At 35.7% G+C, this 20,969-nt stretch overlaps 3 protein-coding genes across 3 annotated transcripts; 2 read left to right on the forward strand and 1 right to left on the reverse strand.

Annotated features, from left to right (window-relative positions):
* Nucleotides 1-75: 75 nt before the first annotated feature.
* Nucleotides 76-10,033, forward strand: LOC128026089 (tandem C2 domains nuclear protein). Its single transcript, XM_052612817.1, has 12 exons — nt 76-221; nt 834-909; nt 1,019-1,213; nt 1,353-1,523; nt 1,852-1,925; nt 2,842-2,917; nt 3,598-3,704; nt 4,184-4,300; nt 5,252-5,443; nt 7,992-8,106; nt 8,328-8,527; nt 8,850-10,033. The coding sequence occupies exons 2-12, from the start codon at nt 843-845 to the stop codon at nt 8,958-8,960; spliced, it is 1,425 nt and encodes a 474-aa protein (XP_052468777.1). The 5' UTR covers nt 76-221; nt 834-842; the 3' UTR covers nt 8,961-10,033.
* A 1,677-nt stretch (nt 10,034-11,710) lies between these two features.
* LOC128026641 (pleckstrin-2) lies at nt 11,711-15,554 on the forward strand. The gene is made up of 9 exons (XM_052613891.1): nt 11,711-12,030; nt 12,369-12,533; nt 13,277-13,467; nt 13,546-13,637; nt 14,058-14,245; nt 14,331-14,432; nt 14,518-14,601; nt 14,717-14,795; nt 15,021-15,554. Exons 1-9 carry the CDS (start codon nt 11,974-11,976, stop codon nt 15,146-15,148), a joined length of 1,086 nt encoding a protein of 361 aa, XP_052469851.1. The 5' UTR covers nt 11,711-11,973; the 3' UTR covers nt 15,149-15,554.
* Nucleotides 15,555-15,705: 151 nt separating this feature from the next.
* Nucleotides 15,706-19,040, reverse strand: LOC128026761 (galectin-related protein B-like). The gene is made up of 4 exons (XM_052614031.1): nt 18,892-19,040; nt 18,435-18,523; nt 17,139-17,328; nt 15,706-17,024 (listed from the first exon to the last, which is right to left on the reverse strand). Exons 1-4 carry the CDS (start codon nt 18,916-18,918, stop codon nt 16,881-16,883), a joined length of 450 nt encoding a protein of 149 aa, XP_052469991.1. The 5' UTR covers nt 18,919-19,040; the 3' UTR covers nt 15,706-16,880.
* Between the last annotated feature and the right edge of the window lie 1,929 nt (nt 19,041-20,969).

Genomic DNA, 20,969 nt, shown 5'->3' on the forward strand with positions numbered 1-20,969 from the left:
AAATATTTGAGGGATTAATATACATAATATGCGCGTGACTGAGTAGAAGTAGAAACTTTCGTTCGTGTCCCAGTGGTATTTTTCCTCAGCAGCGTTATGAGGGACCAGCGGACACTAGGACCCAACCGTAGGCAGAAGTTTGGATGCTCACTGGGGGCTTCCGATGCACCTGAAGCACTCGCGAGCTCAGAGATTTCAGCTCCTCGCGGACAGCAGCACAGGTACAGCCTTATTCACAAACATGATGTTCTTTGTCAAAAAGAAAGAAAGAAAAAAGGGGTTGATCAGGATACATTAATGTATTTTTGCTTTGGGCTACTGCTGGCACTTTTATTTTCCTCAGCTTTTTTTCTGTTGTTAAATGCCGTTACCATTTTTATTTTTTTTGTGCTAATTTTCAGATGTCTTTGGTGGAGTTGTAATGTTTTACCGTTATCCCAGACACAACTTCAATCTTACCACGGAATTTCATATAAACATAAAACAGAATTATTGTATGATTAAAACGTAATCTAAAGATGGATTGAAATACATTATTTAGAGACATTTATTAAATTTATTGTATTATTTAGCTCCTATTTCAGAAACTTTAATGTGTCGTTAATTTTGTTCTTCTACAGCAAATCAATGTTGACTTTTTTTCCCCTCTCTTTCAAAAATGTATTTATTTCCACCACAAAACATATGCTGGCGTGAGGATAATGACATTGTGTTGGAAATGTTTGTGACTAGACAAGACAGAATTCTGTCCACTTTTGTACAGTGTGAAGTTGATTCATAGAAATATCTTATTTTCAGTCTTTTTATGTTATTGGTTTGTGATTTTTGTAAAGATCATCAACATGACAGAATGTTTCAAAAACTGCTGCCGGACATTTATGTCCAAGAAGAATGAGCCAGAAATTCAGAGTAAGTCTCTCACCTTTACCTTGTGATTATTGTTTTTTTTATGCATACATACTGTAGCCTAACCTCATATATGAAGTAGGAAAGATGTATACATCTCAATGTTTTATAGTGATTAAGGTTCGACTTCCGGGTAAATTAACTGCTGAGTCTAATGTGAAGAGGAATGTTGGAGTATCAGAGAATTATCTGCTGTCTAAACTGCCTCCGGATGGCCGGGAGGTTCCGTTCTTTGTCCCAAACTTCAAACCTTCCTATATCCAGCCGAGAGGAGCACAGCACTCTGGCTACAACATTGGGCAACAGAGTAAGCAATATGACTATATAGTTATTTATTTATTTAGTTAAATGTAGTTATTTAGTAACATTTTTATGTTATTTTATTGAATTCTATTTAATTTTTTTAAAGTAGCCTACATATAAGTACAAATTCGATATGATTTTAGGTGCCACAAGGACCACTTATGCAGAAAGGAAGGCAGAACTCGCAATAGCCGGTCAAATGGTATATGACCCTGATTTGACCTTAAACAGCAGTCATATGATCAGCTACGTGTCACCTGGCTCACTGAGACGCCCCACTCTGAAAATCAGACCCAATAGCAGTCCTGGCACAGGTGAGACACCTTTTGATGTGCCTAAAACACCAAGTCTGTTTAGTACCTGTGTGTGTGCTGTTTAAAGAGTGCAATTTCACTTCCTCATAGCATCACTCAGTACGTAACTTCTCAGCATGTAACCTCAAATATTTACATTCCACCTGTGCATAATCTTTCTGTTTTATTCCCTCTCCTAAATCCCTGATTGTTCAAGGCTAAATTGCACTGAAAGTGTCCCAGATCATATTGTTGAGAGGCCACATTCAGATCATTTTAATGCTTTACATGGTTGTTTTCTTTCTAAGAGTAAAATCAATTAAATTATTTATGTCTTTTTGTTTCACAGGTTTGGAACATAGTGACAAACAAACACTCAGTTCTTCTTTGTATGATTTGTCAAACACTCAGGGCCATGTAAAGGTAAGTTCACATAGAAACACACACACACACACCCACTTAACAACCCAATCCATAAAACGTAATTAAAACAACATCATTCACTTGCTGCTGAGATCCCATACACCCGTTCACATGTGAGCTATTATTATATGATGCATATAAAGAAATGTAATATATCCCTGTGATGGCATTACCAGCAGTCATTATTCCAGTCTTCAGTGTCACAGGACCCTTCAAGAAATTATTGTAATATGCTTATGTGGTGCTCAAGAAATTTTATTTATTATTAACAATAGTAAAAATGATTGCGTTGCTCAATATATTTGTGTAAACATGATCGTTTTTTTTAGGATTTTTATGAATAGAAAGTTCAACATTTTGATCAGTTACTTTGTATTAATTGTTTAAATTTCTTTAAAAAGTCCTAACGATTGCAAATATTTAAACGGATTTAAACGGAGGAATATAATAATTAGTAAACATTATTTATGATTTTTATTTTCATTCCATTTTCAGAGCAAACTGCTATTCAAGAGTAGCTCAGCTATCAACTTTAAAAAATTAAGATATATTAATAAGATATATTAATAAAATATGAATAATATAGCATTTACTGCTGGAATAAGTCATATTTATCTCAATTAATATTTATCTTAGCTGATAATTAATAACTGTAGTTATCATACTACTTCCATGCATTGTTCAGAAATCATCATCACTATTGGGAAGTCTATGTATTGTAAATCGGTCATGATGCTGTTCAATTTGGTGAGGTATCTTTTTTTTTTCAAGTTAAATAGAATGTTTGTGGTCTCGTTTCAATAAGATCAGATTAAATTCCTTATTGAAATTTAGTGTATATAGATTGATACTTTACTGTTTAATGAGTAGAAGTAGTGTTGTTCAGTAAGATTTATTTCTCTCTTATTTCTTCAAGCGTTATGATTCTGTATCCAGTGTCCAGAGCAGCACATCCTCTGTTCAGGATTCCATTGGGAGCAGTCGTAGTCTAGGTAAATATTCATGATGGAACACTGAAATCATAACTGCAGACAAGCGCATTCCAAAAGAACCCTCAAAGTTCCCTTCCAATAGAACTTTCTGGAAAGTGTTCCGCTCCAGTGTTATCTGGAATTTCCACTACAGTTTCATTTGTTTGGTTATCCGTATTTACTTTTTGGACCCTTTATTTCACAACAATCTCTCCCCCCTCTCATCACCCTGAACACACTTAAACACAGTCTCTCAAACAAACTTGCGCGCACAAACACACACACACACACACACAGGACAGACTCCGATAACTGCAGATTGTGAAATCGTAAAAAACAGACAATTACTTCCAAATGTTTTCCCTGAGGTCCAGTACACAAGTCCTTAGATAACCTTTAGAAAGTAGAGAGGATCTTTACATAACACAAACAATACACTGAAAATATAATTCAGTATATTTCATTTTCATTTTCTACCATTATGTTTTATAAGTTGTAAGAGTTCAAACATCTAAGACCACTAGAGAAATCTTCTATTTTGCATTTTTATAAATCAGCTGAATGTGTTTTTAATTAACACTGAGCAAACAGTTGGATTACACATTGGATTTGTCCCTCGTTTTATTTCTTAACAACAGCACTTAAGCTGAATATTAAATTTTAAACAGAATATTCTATATAAAATATTTAATTGTGCGTAGACTCCATCACTTTCTCTGGCGATGAGCGAGATTGTGAGCCGGGAAAAGTGTGTGTGCAGCTGAAGTATGAAGAGGCAGTGGAGCAGGTGTGGATCACCTTAGTGAAGGTATGATTTCATCTCTACAACAGATCATTGTGTCCCATCTAGAGAACAGATGAATGGAGCCTCTGTGTTGCTCTGAGAGACCTTTAACAAATGATCACATTTCCAACCAGCTATTTCAAATAATTGAATAATGTGTATATCTTATCTGCATTTGCCTCTTTATTTTACACATAATATACAGTTTACATAATATATTATTGTTCATTTAATGCTCATTTATATTAACATTATTCACTATATGTACAGATATGACCAGTTGCGGTTGTATCTTAGAGTTGTTTATAAGATTAACAGACTTTTGATCTCATATTTCATAATATTTCTGTCAATTTTTTTCTAATATTTTTTCCTCTTCTGAGAAATTGCCTTTTGTTGACATACAGTGGTTTTAGTGGTTGTAAAAGCTCATGAACAGGATACATCGTCTTTTCTCACTGTTTCTTATTTTATCTCTCTTTTTGATACTTCCTCTCTTGTAGTGTACAGACTTGAGTGTGTATACTGACGGGGTGGAGGTGCAGAAGATTGGGGTCAAAGGGGTCATCACCATGACCAAGCCAGTGCGATTTAAGAGCACCGTCAAGGAAGCATCAGCAGTGAGTGAAATCCAGCCATCATAACACCCAAGATTCAGTTCAAGCTTCAGCATTGTTGAATTGTTGAAGTGGTTAAAATGATTAGCATTATCCCCTGCTTGTAGATGCCAGAATTACACCATCTGCTTCTGAAAGGTGAAAGGTATAAAATTAGCCATGTATTCTGATGAAATAAAATATTTTGCAAGCAACATACACTACTATTTAAAGGTTTGTGGTCAGTGAGATTTTTGTTATTTATTTAGATGGATGCTGAATGCTAATACATTTGCCAGGATTAGGATGCTGATAAATTTATCAAAAGTCAGTAAAGTGTCAGTAAAAAAAATAATATTACAAAAGATTTCAGGTTCAAATAAATGTTTTGAAATCTTTTGAACCTGTCAAATAATCAAATAACCCTGAAAAAATTATATATCACAGTTTCCAGTTTTTTTACATTGTTAAACATAATCACACACACACACACACACACACATTTTTACTGTATTTCTAGTCAAATAAACAATAAATGCAGACTTGATGAGCTTAAGGGTCTTTTTTCATGATCATTTTCAAAAAGTTTATGAACCCCAAATATATGAACCAGATATCTCAATTTTTTCCATTATGATGAATGGAAATAACATTTTCCTGGAATCATAAACCTTGTTGATCAACATAACAAGAAAAGCTGAATGAGAATGGTTGTTCTGTCATCATTCAGATTAATTCTGATGCATTATTCAGCCGTCCCTTCAGTCCCTCATGTGTTTCTTGAATAATGACCATTCCAGCTGGACTGAAAACTCCAACACAACCATAGTTTCATAAAAATCATACTTCCTCAGCTAATTAAAAACATGTGTAGAGCTTGCAGTATTGGTTTGTTTTGCTTGCTTTGCAGATTAAGTTTGTAACTAGTTGTAACTTTCCCTTTCAGTTTATTGTCTCTCTCTGTCTCACTTTCAGGACACTGTCTTCATGGAGACATTCGTGTTCACTCTTAACTTAGAGCAGATACGCAGGTCTGCACTGGTGCTGTGCCTGCAGGCTCACACACCACGTAGGCGTACGCTGGGAGAGTGTGTATTATCTCTGCGAAACCTTGGACAACAGGAAACAAAGCACTGGCTGGAGTTCAAGCCTCACTCTAAAACACATGTGAGTCCTCACCTGCTGTATCCCTTTGTGACTGCATATCTAATCCCAAATGTCTCTCCTGATTCTTCCTGGTTTTTAAAAAAATTTTAAACATCCACCTGCAATTAACAACTGGACCACATATTTAACTTTCATCAAAAATTGCACAGCTGCACTAGTTCTGATCCGGTCTCTCCTGTGATATTAAGGTCAATAGGGCTGATAGACAGACAGACAGAGAGAGAGGAAGAGATGAACTGCTGAAAACACTTCTTGAAGGAATTAACTTGACCCTTAAAATACTGATCTGTCTGAAGATCGTATAATAATATAATGTTACAAAACGTTTCAATTAATCATTAAATGTTGTTTACCTTGTTTTAACTTTCTATTCATTAAAGAATCCTGAACAAAATGTTTCATAGTTTCCACAGAAAAATTAAGGATGACTGTTTTCAACATTGACAATAATAAGAAATGTTTCTTGAACACCAAATTGCCATATTGCCAATGATTTCTGAAGGATCATATGACACTGAAGACTGGAGTAATGGCTTTTCCATCACAGGAAAAAAACTTTACATTTTAAAATAAATTAAAATAGAGAACAGTCAAATTACAATTATATTTCAGAATATTACTGTTTGTACTGTATTTTTGATCATAGAAATGCATCCTTAGTGAGCATAAGAGGCCCAAAAGAACATTAAAAATCATACCGATCCCAAATATATATATCATTATTTATTTATTTTTTTACACTTATATAGGTGAAATTGTATAAACTGATCATTAGTAAAATCTTAATACATATACTGTATATATATATATAAATATATATATATATATATATATTAGTGCTGTCAAAATTAGCGCGTTAACGCATTCGATTAATTTGAAATATTTAACGCGTTAAAAAAAAATAACGCAATTAACGCGGTTGCAGTTTTTTTTTATTTCCAGTTGTGGCCTATGTGTGTTCAACGTGCAAAGAAATATGGATAAGACCAAGGAAGGACTTTTAGACGGAAAGTTTCAGTATAAAACTCTGCCGGATTACTCTTCAGTCTGCCACAAGAAACATTACTCTTCATTTAGTCTGCCACAAGAAACAGCAACATTAAAATCATGAACTCAAATGTCTTTGTTTAAAAAAAAAAAAAAACAATGACTGTAACAGTGCGTAAATCAGACCTTTCTATAACGCTAACGTTAATAAGCTTAAATGAAAATAACGAAATAATTGTGTAGCGGAGTATTTTTTGTACACAGTGCCGCGAACTGTCAATCACTCCTGTGCGCGTGCATCACTGTCCTCCTCAGCTGCAGCAACTTGCGCTCTCTCTCTTCATCAAGCTTTAAAACAAAAAGGGGACAAAAAGATCATATTGTCTTTGTGCATAGGCTATAGATTAATTAGATAAATGAATATCTAAATTTGTGCCTTGCCGTCTATGGTATTTTTTTAGAACTTAGAAAAAAGATGCTGCAGCCAATGAACAGCCAGCGGGGGCTGCAGGACGACTCAACCTCCGCAGACAGTTTTTAATGTTTATCAGACAATAAATACTCAAGATTTTGCTTTAGTATAACTCACAACGAGTTTCACACACCTTCTCCGGCCACGTTGAGTTGTTGACACTTAACAGTGGGAAAAGCGACACATGCGCTATTCACTTGTGTAACTTAAGGGTGAATGGGTAATGTAGTTTCTGCTCTGGGTGGGATGAATTAGGAAGCTTGCATTGTGAAGGGCGCTCTGAAAATCGGCAGTGCAGGTAAACGATTAAAACCTCTATTAAAACTGATGTCCAAATGAGCGTACCGGTACGCTACAAGCACGTTCTGGGCGCACGGAGAGGTGGCGGTACGCTCAAGAGCTATATTTGGAAGTGGCAGTACTGAGTATGGGTGCATACTGGCCCACTTAAAGCACTGGCAATGACTACACTTTGGAATTTTTTTTGCAGTCCACTTAGAATTCAACATGGAAATCATTTTTGTTTTTTATTGGCATTGATTGTTTTGAAATTCAAATGGTACTTACATGCCTGTGTTTTTATTTCTGTAATAAATATGGCTTTCAAGCCAACAGTTAATTTGGAGGATATTGATGGTTTATTGCAGGTATGTTGTTTACATGAGAAAATCTGTGTTACAAGTTAAACAAAAATTCCAATAAACAATCATATTTTGAATTTAAATAGTTTCTTTGTCTTGAGTTTACATTAATTATTTACATTTTATATTTACATATCCAAAAAGTTTCAGTCTTTTAATTGCGATTAATCGCGATTAATCGCGATTAATTTTAAAAAATTGTGCGATTAATTAGTTAATTTTTTTTAATCGATTGACAGCACTAATATATATATATATATATATATATATATATATGTATGTATGTATGTATGTATGTGTGTGTGTGTGTTTGTGTGTGTAAATCCTGATAGGAGTGTTACATAGTGTTTATCATCTTTGTACATCATTTCACTGTAAGTAGTAAACACACACATATATGCAACATTAAACCTAAGTCTATTGGGAATTATTTTGTGTGTTTCTGTAGGTGTGTCATGCTGAGCTTCAGCTGGCCTTGTGCTTCCAGCCAGTGAGTAGCCGAATGCAACTCCAGATCCTCAGTGCTCAAAACCTTCCATCATCTTCCTCACCACTTACACAGAGTGAGTCTTTTCAGCTTTCATCATCATCATCTCGCACACTCTCAATAAGATAGCTTTACATCCTAGTCCATTTTAAAAATATATTTTCATTATAAGTTAAGTTCTCCTCCTGAAATCCTTCTTATTTCTTATTAATATTCCTTCTTAGTTAATTGTTGTAGAGGAGTGACAGATATGACAATGTTGATAAAATGAACTGTGCAACTGGACATTGTCTTTAGGATTCTTTGTGAAGGTTGAGTTGTTGAGTGAGGGTAAGGTATTACTGAAGAGGAAGACGAAAGTGATGAAGTCATCAGAAGGACAGATCCAATGGGGGGAGGTGCTTCACTTGCCCATCACCAATCAAGACCAGAATCTGCAGCTGGCAGTCAAACTCTGCAGTCGCAGCTCTGTTCGGAGAAAACACCTGCTTGGACAGGTCAGTTTGAAGCAAAATACATACATTACTATGACACACTATATTTAGTATCCAACAAGTTTAAATTTGAAGTAAATGTAAAAGATCAAAATTGATCAGTAATTGGTGCTCAACAAACATGTATTATTATTATGCTGGAAACTGTTGTGCTGCTTAACATTTATGTAGAAACCATGATATATTTTTTTTCAGGATTCTTTGATGAACAGAAAACATCTTAAAAAGAGCAGCATTTATTCGAACATCCATTTCTTTACTGTCATTTTTGACCAATTTAAGGCATCCTAAGTTTCAGTCTTTATGTGTATTCCTTCATTTCTAGATCCTCTTGGGTTTCGAAAGCAGTTCTCCTGAGGCGGAGGAACAATGGAGGGATTCCATGGCTAATCCTGAAAAAGTGGTGACGTCTTGGCACAGAGTTAGTCGACTATGAAGTGAGAGGATGAAGAAAGACATTTTTTAGCCAAGTGGATTTCAAAACTTTCAAAAAGGAAAAAAACAACAACCCTTTTTCTATCTTTGAATAATTAAATATGGTTATTATATGGGAAAAAGGTGTTTGCCTAGAACGCTGCTTCTCATCTACAGGTTTAAATTGAGTCACATACCCTCCGCAGACTCTAGTCTGGTTAATCCTGTATTCAGCTGTTTGTATATTTAACATTCTATGTTCTTCATTGGTGTAACTTTGAGAATGTGCAACTGTCTAAAACATAGCACAGGAACAGGATGCATAGACATTATGTGCAATAAAGTGTATTATACAGAGCTCTACAACTTTCAGTTTGGCAACATGGCCAAATATTGAGCAGAGAGTAAGCTAATTACGTAACAGAGTTCATAAATGAAGTATTATATTCAATATTTTTTAATGTCACCTCCATACAGCTTCAGTGCTGTTGAGTGAATGTGAATCTGTTCTCTGTAGAAACAGATATCTGCATTTTCTGAGCAATTTCATGACTATTATTGCACTTTAGCCAGCTTTTTTTTTTTGTTTTAAGTGCAGTATAAACTGTGTTGGTGTTGGGGTGAACACTATTTAAAAATGTTTTATTTTTAGAAGTTCAGAAAGGTTTGGGTTACATTCCTTTCCATGGAAATTAAATCCTTTAAATTGTTCCATATTTCATTTCACAAACACAAAACAGAGAAAGGCCACAAGAGAGTGCAAGAAAGAGACTTTTGTTTTGTTATTCACTTCCCTGCATCCATTGTGCTACCCTTAATTCAAGGTGACCTATCTTTCTAGAATTTATTTTTGCACAAGTGACAGTAGCTTGTCTAAAAGTGTTAATTGTAGGCCTATTAATGTTTAAGTACATTGTGTTAATGAATGCTGTAGTTCAGTGGACATGGGATATTATTACTAATATTTCGTTCATATTGACTGTATTTTGTATGCATACACACAAATATTGTTTGATCCCAGTCTGGCATCCTGATGTTAAAGAGAGAGAGAGAAACATTGTTTGTAAAATAAAATAAAAATGTGTTCAATTTTAATGGGATTTTGTGTGAGTGTAGGTTCATAAAAGGCCATTTCATCTACATTTTATGAGTTGACAACTTTACTATGACTTGATAACAGGTAATTTATTACCACCATTCTCCAAACCCAGAGGAAACACTATAAACAGACAAAGAATGTTTGTGTGGGTCTGAATGTTTGTGTTCCTTAACCCCTCTGATTGTGCTGCTCTTTCAAAGGCCTGTCAAAAGGAACACAACATCCGGGTGTGATTTAATTTACGTCATATCTTTCGGGATCGCTGTTTACACAGTGTAATTGTTATTTCTGATGACACGCCCCCAGCTGCAGCAAATCCCAGTAAAACAGCTGATCTTTGTGTGTGAAAGTATTTGTCATATCCATAGCAACCATTCAATCAAATACTAAAAATGGTCCATATATAAAATGACAAAAAAGACAAAAACAACTTGCAAAAGTCAAGTATCAAGTGACAAAAATAAATAAATAAAAATAAGTAAATATATACCAATAATAAAATTAAGAAATGATATAAAAAAAGTCAATATTGTAATCATTAAAGTTAACATGCAGGAATGCTTCTCTCTCTCTCTCTCTCTCTCTCTCTCTCTCTCAGTCACACACACACACACACACACACACACAAACAGCTGTGACCATGGGGGCTGTCTACCTTTGTCCTGTGTGTTTCAATTAAAAGTGGATCCGAATGTCCGGGATTTTAGCTTTGAGTCCAGGATCTGAAATCCTCACAAACTTCTTGGAACTAAGAATTGACTTAAATGCATCTTCACACCAACTACCCCCACCACCCCCTTTCATTATGATTTACAAGCACATAAAACATGAACTGCAGTCAGGGAATTAATGGATCTTGTTTGTGTTATGGGGCGGCATCGTTTTGCCCCAAACAACAGAAAACAAAAGAAAGCTGTATGAATTTTTCACATAATCAGTTTTGAGTTGTCAGTTCCCAAAATACTCAATTGCTGCGCGAGAGCACCATCTAGTGCACTACAGAAGTGAATGAACAATGAAAGGGCGTTTGTTTGTTTTTTTGGTAACTACGTTTTGGCCGTGCTCCCGCAGCTTACCATCTTCACACAGTTCATGTAGGAACATGACCGTTAATTTCTGAGCTTATGATCCACAGATAGATTGTGTAAGAATGTCTCGTCATAGCTATTCATGCCTGTTGGCAAATTCCAGTTTTATGCCAAAATTCGTGCCTGCGTTTGATTTGTTGTTTTGTTCTATGATACTTTTCCCGACAGTCTGTATACGGACTTGTTTGCATTAACAGTAAGATTCAGAATTCTGTAATGTTCTGATAATACATTCGATAACAGCTAATGCTGACAATTACGAAACAAAAACGAACCTTGGACTCTATGTAGGCTAAATAAATTAAATTAACATTTCATAACATTATCTGAATGCATTTTATTAAACATTATTTAATTTAACATACAATAGCTTCTTAATGTGAGTTGTTGTACTGTTACGGTTATTGTTTATAGTTTTGACCAGTGAAATAAAATGTGTGCATGACTTCCGACACGTTATTTCCATCAAGTGCCGCGCTGCCATAGCAACAAACATCAGTCAGTGAATCTCACCGGAACTGGATCTTGGTGACTCATGAAAGCAGCCCCTAACGGGAAGTTGTGTTCATTGTAAGATTTAATAGAATCACATTTTTTGTTTGATACTAGTTTAATTAAACTTTACGATTTCTATTTATTTTATTTTATTTTAACATTATTAGATTTTTTTTCTCATCAAACTCATGCCCAGACCAAGTTTTCTTGCTCAGTGTTGACTGTGTTCCCTAAAACCCGGTGGCGCCGAATAGGAGGCGCGCGCAATGACGCACATTCCAAATCAGCAATAAAACACCTGATGAAGCGCTCACCTGCTTATCAAGACTACAGACTGCTGAAGTGGAGTTAACATGGGCACTGAGTCAGAAAATAATAGCGTCCTTAAAGAGGGGTTTCTGGTGAAAAGGGTAAGAGATTGATTTTTTTTTAAATCCATACCCATACTGACAAATTAATTCATAATTCGTCCCCTTGGAATTATACATTATACATTTTTGTCAAAATTGGTTATTCCCATATTGTTGTTCAGTGATAACTTATTTACATTATGTGATAGATTATTTTGACGTTGTATAAATTATGTGATTTTTATTTAAAAAACAATAAGGTACTATCTACACAGTCGAATGGAATGCAAGAACTTTGAAGCTCAATATCTCAAAACTACTCGGAATGCAGATAGAACCTTATAATTCCAAGGGGAAGAATTGTTATTTGATTATTAAAACACGATGTTCATTTGTAGGGCCATGTGGTTCAAAATTGGAAAGCTCGTTGGTTTGTACTTCACCCGGACAGACTTATGTATTATAAATATATGGGCAGCAAACGGGACTCCTGCCATCGAGGGACCATACTGTTGAGCAACTGCAAAATCACATGTCCTTACCTGGAGTACGAAAACAGACCGGTAAATGCTGTTTGATATTATATGTATATTTAAAACAAATTCTGAAGCCCCAAAAGCTAAATGACATGTTAGTCAGAATGCACTAAATAGACACTCGCAACTCACTTATGAGTCGAGTCGACATAACAATATTAGTAATAATTTCATACTCAGTTTATTATGTAAGTACATGCCATAAATTAGGTTTTAAACCTGTTAATATTATTGTTTAATGGAAATTACTTTCCTTTTATTTATTGTAAATAATTTTTATATTATTCATAAAATTACAGTGCGGTTTGAGTTTTATTGTCCTCACTTGAGAGGATGTCTCAAGATATTGTAAGGTCAGTTGGTTATTTAGACTACAAACAGATAGTTTTGAGAAGTTGCTCCGCAGAGGTTTACACCTTGAAAACTGAACCAAACACTAGGAGTGTCTCAGAAGAGCTGTAAATGTTCACAGCCTCAGGTTATGCATATTTCCTGATTTTGTTTTGCAATACTCACATGCTCTAGCATGTCAGGAACAACAGCTTTATTTCCTTCCCCCAGTAAATCTTCGAGATGTATTTGATTTATATTCCACATTGTGTAAAAGCAGTAATCAAAACTAGAGTGATGGAGTTTTCTGTGGCATGTTAATTAATATTTGTGCCAAAAAAGAAAAGAAATGAAAAAAGGTGCTGTGCTTATCCCTTAAAATATTTGTTAAGGGCTGCGACTGAAGGGTTTTGTCATAGTAACCACTTTATTCTCCGCAGTTGGTGCTGAAGCTGCAGACCAGCACTTCAGAGGAGCACTTTCTAGAGGCTTGCACTAGGGAGGAACGTGATGAATGGGCTGCAGTGATTGGTGCAGCGGTACAGAACCTCAGCTCACATGACTCACAGACCCCCTCTCCATCACAGGTGAAAGGTTCCACATCACTCCAGCTTCACAACGTCAACCTCAGGTAGCTATGCATATAGTTTTTCAATATATGCAAACATGTTTTTGTGACTCAGTTTTTAAACGTGTTGCTGTATATCAGTCAGGTGGTGGACTCCATGTATGACGTACACACTGGTATCCGGCTATGCAGTCATGTTGAGCAGGGCAGCTCTTACACTAACTGTTTCTCAGGTCAGACACTCCAAAAAAAAAAAAACACTGATCTAACACAATAAAGCATTCTCTCCTTATATCTGAATCTTAATTTTATATATTATATATATATAAAATTATTGCACCAAACTTTTTAAAGGTACGGTGGACTGTGTGTGTATGATGTACAACTGTATATTTGACTGTATAACATGATTCCTTGACTTATGAATATCACTAGCTAGTTTGTCTATTTTGTCTTCTTTCAACAAGTTGCTTGTTTTGTTCCTTTTTGAATCAGTGTCATTGAATGAAAATGTTGAGTGAATCATTCACTCTGTCTGGAGCTTGCAAATACAGACAAGCAGATTGATTTAAACAATAAAAGGTTCCAGTATTGTATACCAGCTCCAGTTAATTTGAACGACTGGAATTGTTTTTTTGTTTATATGTGTTTAGGTGCAGCAGTGGTGGACTGGTTTGTGTTTAATAAGTTGGCTCTGACTCGTGTGGAGGCAGTAACATTAGGCTCTGCACTGCTGGACGAGGCCTCCCTGCGGCCCATCGGGGTCAGGAGCGCAGACGCTCTTCGTAACGCAGCTCTAGGAGAACAGTTCCTCGATGACTCCACTGCACTCTACTGCTTTGTAAGTTTCAAATCTCTTTCATGTTGTTTTATTCAGTAATCATGTACGCTAGACATAAACCGAATGGATATGATTTCTCAAACAGTCCCAAAGCTTCCAGAAGAGAGGCAGTGTGAAAGCAGAGAAGTCTTGGTCTGTGGTGGAACTCGGTGGAAAAGTGGTGAAGAGAGGTTACCTGCTCAAACAGGTGAGCACTCCACTGTAATTAGAAGTTTTGTACTGAAATGTGCTCATCTGTGATGCTAATAGTGTTTTTATTTAATGTGTGTCAGGGGCACAAAGTGAAGAACTGGAAGGTGAGATTGTTTGTTCTGAGGGCAGAGCCTAGTTTCCTGCACTATTATGATCCTAGCAAGGTGAGAATGCTAACCTGCAATTCACTGGCTGTATAAGTACATTTTATGTTAAAATCTAAAGAAATCATGTGATTTTTATTTTTGTGCTGGCTTGTTTATGTCCTGATGGCCTCAGGATGACATCAGTCCGGTTGGCAGTATATCCCTGCGTGGCTGTCTGGTGTCTGCTCTGGATGATAACGGCATACCGTCAGGCAAGTCAGAGTTACACCTTTTCATTGGAAGTGTCTGAAGTCTGTTGACGACCTGTTTCACAATAAATATTTACAAAGAAATTCCAGATATGAATCAAAATCAAGTAACCACTGATTAAAAAGCTGAAGAGCACTGATTTGGGTCTTGTTATGGTACCAGTGATATTTACAGGGAAAAAAACTGTGAATCACAAAAGCTAACAGTCACTTTAATGTGTTCTTCAGGTGTTAAAGGTAAAGTTCAGGGGAACCTCTTTAAAATCATCACTCAGATGGACACACACTATTACATCCAGGCCCCAACACACGAAGAGAGGATGGACTGGATCCAATCTATTAGACTACTGACTTAAGAAGGCCATTGTTGGTATTGCTAAATCTATATTTCTGTCTGTCAAACATCTTTAGAAATCTTGTGCTGTTTTAATAGTTGTAGATGTGGTGTTTGTGTATGTACAAAGAAAACTGATGTGTTATGCAGAGAAAAAAAAAAACTTATACATTTATAATAAAAAAGGTAATACACGTGGGGCCAGCACAAGGCCTCATTCAAGTCAGCGTATACAATATTTCCATTAAAAGTTCAGATTTTCCAAAGTCTAAAGTTTGTTTTTTTTTAATGTTTTTTTCGTTCTTTCTTATGTTTAATATAATGTGCAGGTAGGTAGTAAAGCTTATTCATTCAGTGAATGTACTTTGAATGCAGAAATTATGATCATTGTGAAATGTATTTTGTAAAATAAAGTTATATTTCAATAACTGTTATAAAGCAATCGTATCTTTGATGTGCATACCTGCAGTTTTGTCATGGACCATTAGCATGTTTTTACTTGCCTTAGGTTTGTCAGGTAAAATAACTGACTTCAAGTCTTGCACAAGTCCATTGGTTTGTTGCTATGGTTCTAAAACACACACTTTATTTGTTTATATATTTCTTGCTCTCTCTCTTTCAAGCATACCCAAATGTAAACTTTTACATGCACACACACACACATACATTAATTAACTTAATCAGATCTTAAAAGTTTTTTAAGAAAAGTTTACTGTTTACAGAAGATATTGCAGTTATTAGATGATAAAAGACATTCAAGTAAACCTTGCTATTTAACACATGCTTCATTTGCAGCATTACGTGTTTAGATAGACAGCACCAAGTACAGGCTTCAGATGGACTTTGAGTCCTTTTTTTTTAAATCAATACAATCACAGGGAACTGCATTTTAAAGAGAACAATCGGGTGTCAATTATGAATCATTAAGTTCTGAATGTTATCAAAACTGTTTTGAAGTACATTTGAATGAACAAAGGATAAACAAAAATGATTATCTTAGTTACTCACTTCTGTTGAAATGATAAATTTTCAGACAGGCAAACAAAAAACATTCCTGTAGCTTAAACTGTAAAGAATGTCACTGCCAACACTAAGATTCTATGTTTGATTCTCAGGGAATGCAGGAATTTATCAAATGTATACCTTGAAGGCAATGCAAGTTGCTTTGGATAAAAGCATCTGCCAAATGTGTAAATGCAAATAAATTTGAACTACAAGAATTACTGCTACAAGCACACCAAAAGTCCTCTACTGTATAAGTGCATCTAATGGAACAAATGAAGGCACTTTTGCTTCTGTATCAAAGAGCCAAAGAGACTAAATATCTAATCGAAAGCAAACAAAACATTTCAGGTAGTACATTATGTATTATGAAAACTATATGAAAGAAATCTATCTCTATTAGTTTATGGCAAATCATTCTTAATTAGAATTGTTATGCTATCTGAATAGGTTGCACGTAAGGTAACCTACAAATGTTCTCCTACAAATGTGTCTAAACATATGCAAAACCCTTTTAAAAGGAACAGTCTCATTTGCCACTAAAAATAAAAATCACTGGAGAAACAATATACGGTAAAATGGGCAATTAGTTTATCAAAACAAACAGACCCAACTAAAATACGTTCTAGATGAACTGAGGGGGTTCTGGAACTTAAAGACAATTGTGTACAGTACGGTCAGGATTCTAAATCCTCAGCTAAGTTGCTTCTGTGAATAGTCTGTGTCATCTTGGCAGGAAATTCTTCACTTGCTCAAGCCACTTTGGTAAGCTGTAAGTCTCCATTGATTTTAAGAGCAGTGAGAGATGCGAGCTGAGTCAGTCTGTGAGTGAAACCACACAACGGCTGCCCATCCACCAGAATACGGAACTGCTGGTGCTCGCACACAATCTCCATCTGAGAGACACACAAGATGAAAATAACATTATTGTGACAGAGCAGTTAGACATTACCAAAGATTTCAGCTTTATTAGCTCTATCAAACCCTCCAAACACACTCTGACTCTTTACCTTAAATGCCTCTCCTGGAGCAAAGGGAAAGAAAGACAGGGCGGTTTCTGAAGCGCCCCACTGTCCTGACAGACGAGCGTTACGAAGCACAGCCTTCTGTGAGAAGTTCACTTTCAACTCCAGACCCACATCACCTTCCATTTCTTCATCCCCCTCCCCTTTAGACTGGCATGCCACTAAAACTACCATACTAAAGAGACAGAAAAAATAATATTTTTAACATCAGTAACAAACATAACAAAGATAATTTTAACATATTATTAGCAGAGTCAATTCCATGGAATCTGAGTTCTGCTCTTTGATCTGTGAAGCTCCAGATCAAATCACATTATGAACCAGCAGGTTTTGGGTTACACTTAGTTACCAAATATGACCATAAATGTCCAGGCTGTTTTTGTTTTCCAGATATGGCTGGCTAAGCCTTCATGGGAATTTAACTTTTTCCCACACTGATAAAAACACTGGAAAAGCAAATGTATTGCACTGTAAAATATGTCTGTCATTGTAATTGAAAAAAAATAATAATAATAAATGTTAAAATGTTATAGTAAAAACCTATAAACCTATACGAAATAATGTATTTGACAATACAATTTTTACAGTATGTTAAAAGTATACATTTCCTCAAACTATGGAGAAGAATGTGTGTTCCTGGTCAGAATTCCCTGCTCAAACATCACATTTGTTTAGAATTTATTTTAAAAAAGTTATTTACTTCTTTTTTTTTTTTTACCAGTATACACTGTAAAAACCGGTAACCCGCAGACTTGTTGGTATAAAACAATGTACCAGTTATTTCAATGATAATTGTTTTGACTTGAATAAAACCAGTTAATTTCGATGTTTACATTTTTAAGGTAAAACTTTCTTTTGTGCATGTGGCATAGTATAGCATTCTATTGTATAGTATACAGCATAAGCTATTTACAATATATATATATATATATATATATATATATATATATATATATATATATATATATATATATATATACACACACACACACACACACACACATCTATACATATTATACAAAGACACACACACACACACACACACACAAATGGTGTTTTCCCACATGCATTTGAATTGAGTTCTATGTCTAGTGTTCTCTGTTTACACCCATCTTTTAAAGACGTTAAAACGGTTTAATCCCCGATACAACTGGCTCATTGTGTTATCGCAGTGGAGGCGCGTCGATCATCCTCAATGAACCGAGTCATTGTGCGGATGTGACAGTGGACAAATGCACGCAAGTGCTGGCGAAGGCACAGACAGGTGTGTCTGATACTAACCTTTTGGGCTGCTTGTGAACAATACCCATCACTACCAGCCTCATGGTCGGCCGTAGACCCCCTTTGATCTCCCCAACATAGTCCTCCTCCTGCAGGAATAGGGTTTTACTGTCATTCAAATAACTGATGCTATAGGCTAGTCAGGCAAAATGCGTAAAATTATTTATTATTGTACTGATTTAAAATCATCACGATAGCTACCTTATACCCATCGCTGTGATACAAGAAGGACCAGAATAGGTCCTCAGAATATTTTTCCTTTTGAAAATTACAGTTCTCAATTTTAATATGTTAATATTTAAATGAGTCGTAGCATTTATAAATGTAGCAGTGATTTATATGACATATTTATCAGCGTAGAGTCCAATACATGAGCCCATTGAGTAGTCTACGACACTGTTCCAAAACATCAATCTCAGTTGCGGATAAACTCTAAAATCATCGTCATCATACTTACGTGTCGGATGTCCCCCTTATCTGTCATGCTTTCCTCTGTCGCAAATGGCTTTAGTTTAGTCGTGCAGGTGTTACGTTTCAAGCGCGAGGACAATAGCTGTCATGCACGGGATTGATCATCGCAGTGCGCGAGACCGACCGGCGTTGAATCTGCGAACCCCGCCTCGCGCCACTGCGTTTCCATAGTAACCATCCCAGGCAGGGAGTGATGATGTCAAGAATACAGTAATGACTTCAGCAAATTTCAATAATGATAACATATGCCAAGTCTCGTGATTCCAGAAAAATACACTAGCCTACCAATTTTGTGAAACCAGACACGTTTTATTTGAATTCTTTATTTGAATAATTCAATTCAATTCAAGTATATTTGTATAGCGCTTTTTACAATACAAATCGTTACAAAGCAACTTTACAGAAAATAATTTTTTCTACAATATTTATTAATAGCTTATGGTGGTGACTGTCAGTTTGTGCATGTTTGCCAGGATTTTTAGAAAAAAATAATTAATTAAGACGTAGTTAGCTAGACGATGAACATTATTAATATTATTAATAAAAAATTATTATATGATGCAGTCACACATGTAGCAATATTTGTTAGTTCTGTTGTTGATTCAGGGTTAGCATCATCTGAGGTCCTCTGAGGCTCAGCATCATCTCTTCTCAGGTGTTCTGGATCCAGACTGGAGCTTGTGTAAATCCTATCCCGTGGCAAAACATAGAAACAAAATAGAGACATCATTAGCATAGCTGCTGATCCAACAAAGTAAAATTAGTTTAACCCAAGCTAATGAATAAAAATGCACATTTGATCAGATGCAACTACATGCTTACTATGCTTATTCTTAACCTATACATTTAATTGTACAAAAATAAACACCAATTCACATGGGAATAAGTTCACATAATGGTGGAATCACAAACACATGGACAACACACTCAAGAGACATAATAAGCCCCCAGGTCCCAACAGGTGTATCATTTCACATTCCCATCTAACCAGTCCGGCAATTTGTTTTCTGCAATATGTTTTTACCACCCAGAGAGAGTTTCCAAGGCATATAAACTCCTAATACTGATCAGGTTTCCCTTGTTATTCTCGAGGCTGTTTGTACACACAAGAACCGCATGTAATGTTTCATTCTGACTCAGTACAGTTTCTCAGTTACAATTTAAATAATTTATCTTGCCAAATACGAACAATTGTGGCATTAGAGTGCAGCAACAGAAACAAAAACAAGAAAATATTTGAATTAGACATGAAGCAACAAATTAGGCTAAAGATAATTGAAATATAACTTTAAAATCTAATTTATATATACTGTCTATATATATATATATATATATATATATATATATATATACGCACACACTTACCTAAAGGATTATTAGGAACACCCTTTCATTTTCTCATTAATGCAATTATCTAATCAACCAATTACATGGCAGTTGCTTCAATGCATTTAGGGGTGTGGTCCTGGTCAAGACAATCTCCTGAAATACAAACTGAATGTCAGAATGGGAAAGAAAGGTGATTTAAGCAATTTTGAGCAAAGCAAAAGCATTTGTGAAGCCACAACACGCACAACCTTGAGGCTAATGGGCTACAACAGCAGAAGACCCCACCGGGTACCACTCATCTCCACTACAAATAGGAAAAAGAGGCTACAATTTGCACAATCTCACTAAAATTGGACAGTTGAAGACTGGAAAAATGTTGCCTATTCTGATGTGTCTCGATTTCTGTTGAGACATTCAGATGGTAGAGTCAGAATTTGGCGTAAACAGAATGAGAACCTGGATCCATCATGCCTTGTTACCACTGTGCAGGCTGGTGATGGAGGTGCAATGGTGTGGTGTTTTCTTGGCACACTTTAGGCCCCTTAGTGCCATTTGAGCATCGTTTAAATGCCACGGCCTACCTGAGCATTGTTTCTGATCATTTCCATCCCTTTATGACCATCATGTACCCATCCTCTGATGGCTACAATAATTATTATCCTTCCAGCAGGATAATGCACCAAGTCACAAAGCTTGAAGCATTTTAAACTGGTTTCTTGAACATGACAATGAGTT

Source organism: Carassius gibelio, chromosome A13 (assembly GCF_023724105.1).
Source record: "Carassius gibelio isolate Cgi1373 ecotype wild population from Czech Republic chromosome A13, carGib1.2-hapl.c, whole genome shotgun sequence".
NCBI lineage: Eukaryota > Metazoa > Chordata > Actinopteri > Cypriniformes > Cyprinidae > Carassius > Carassius gibelio.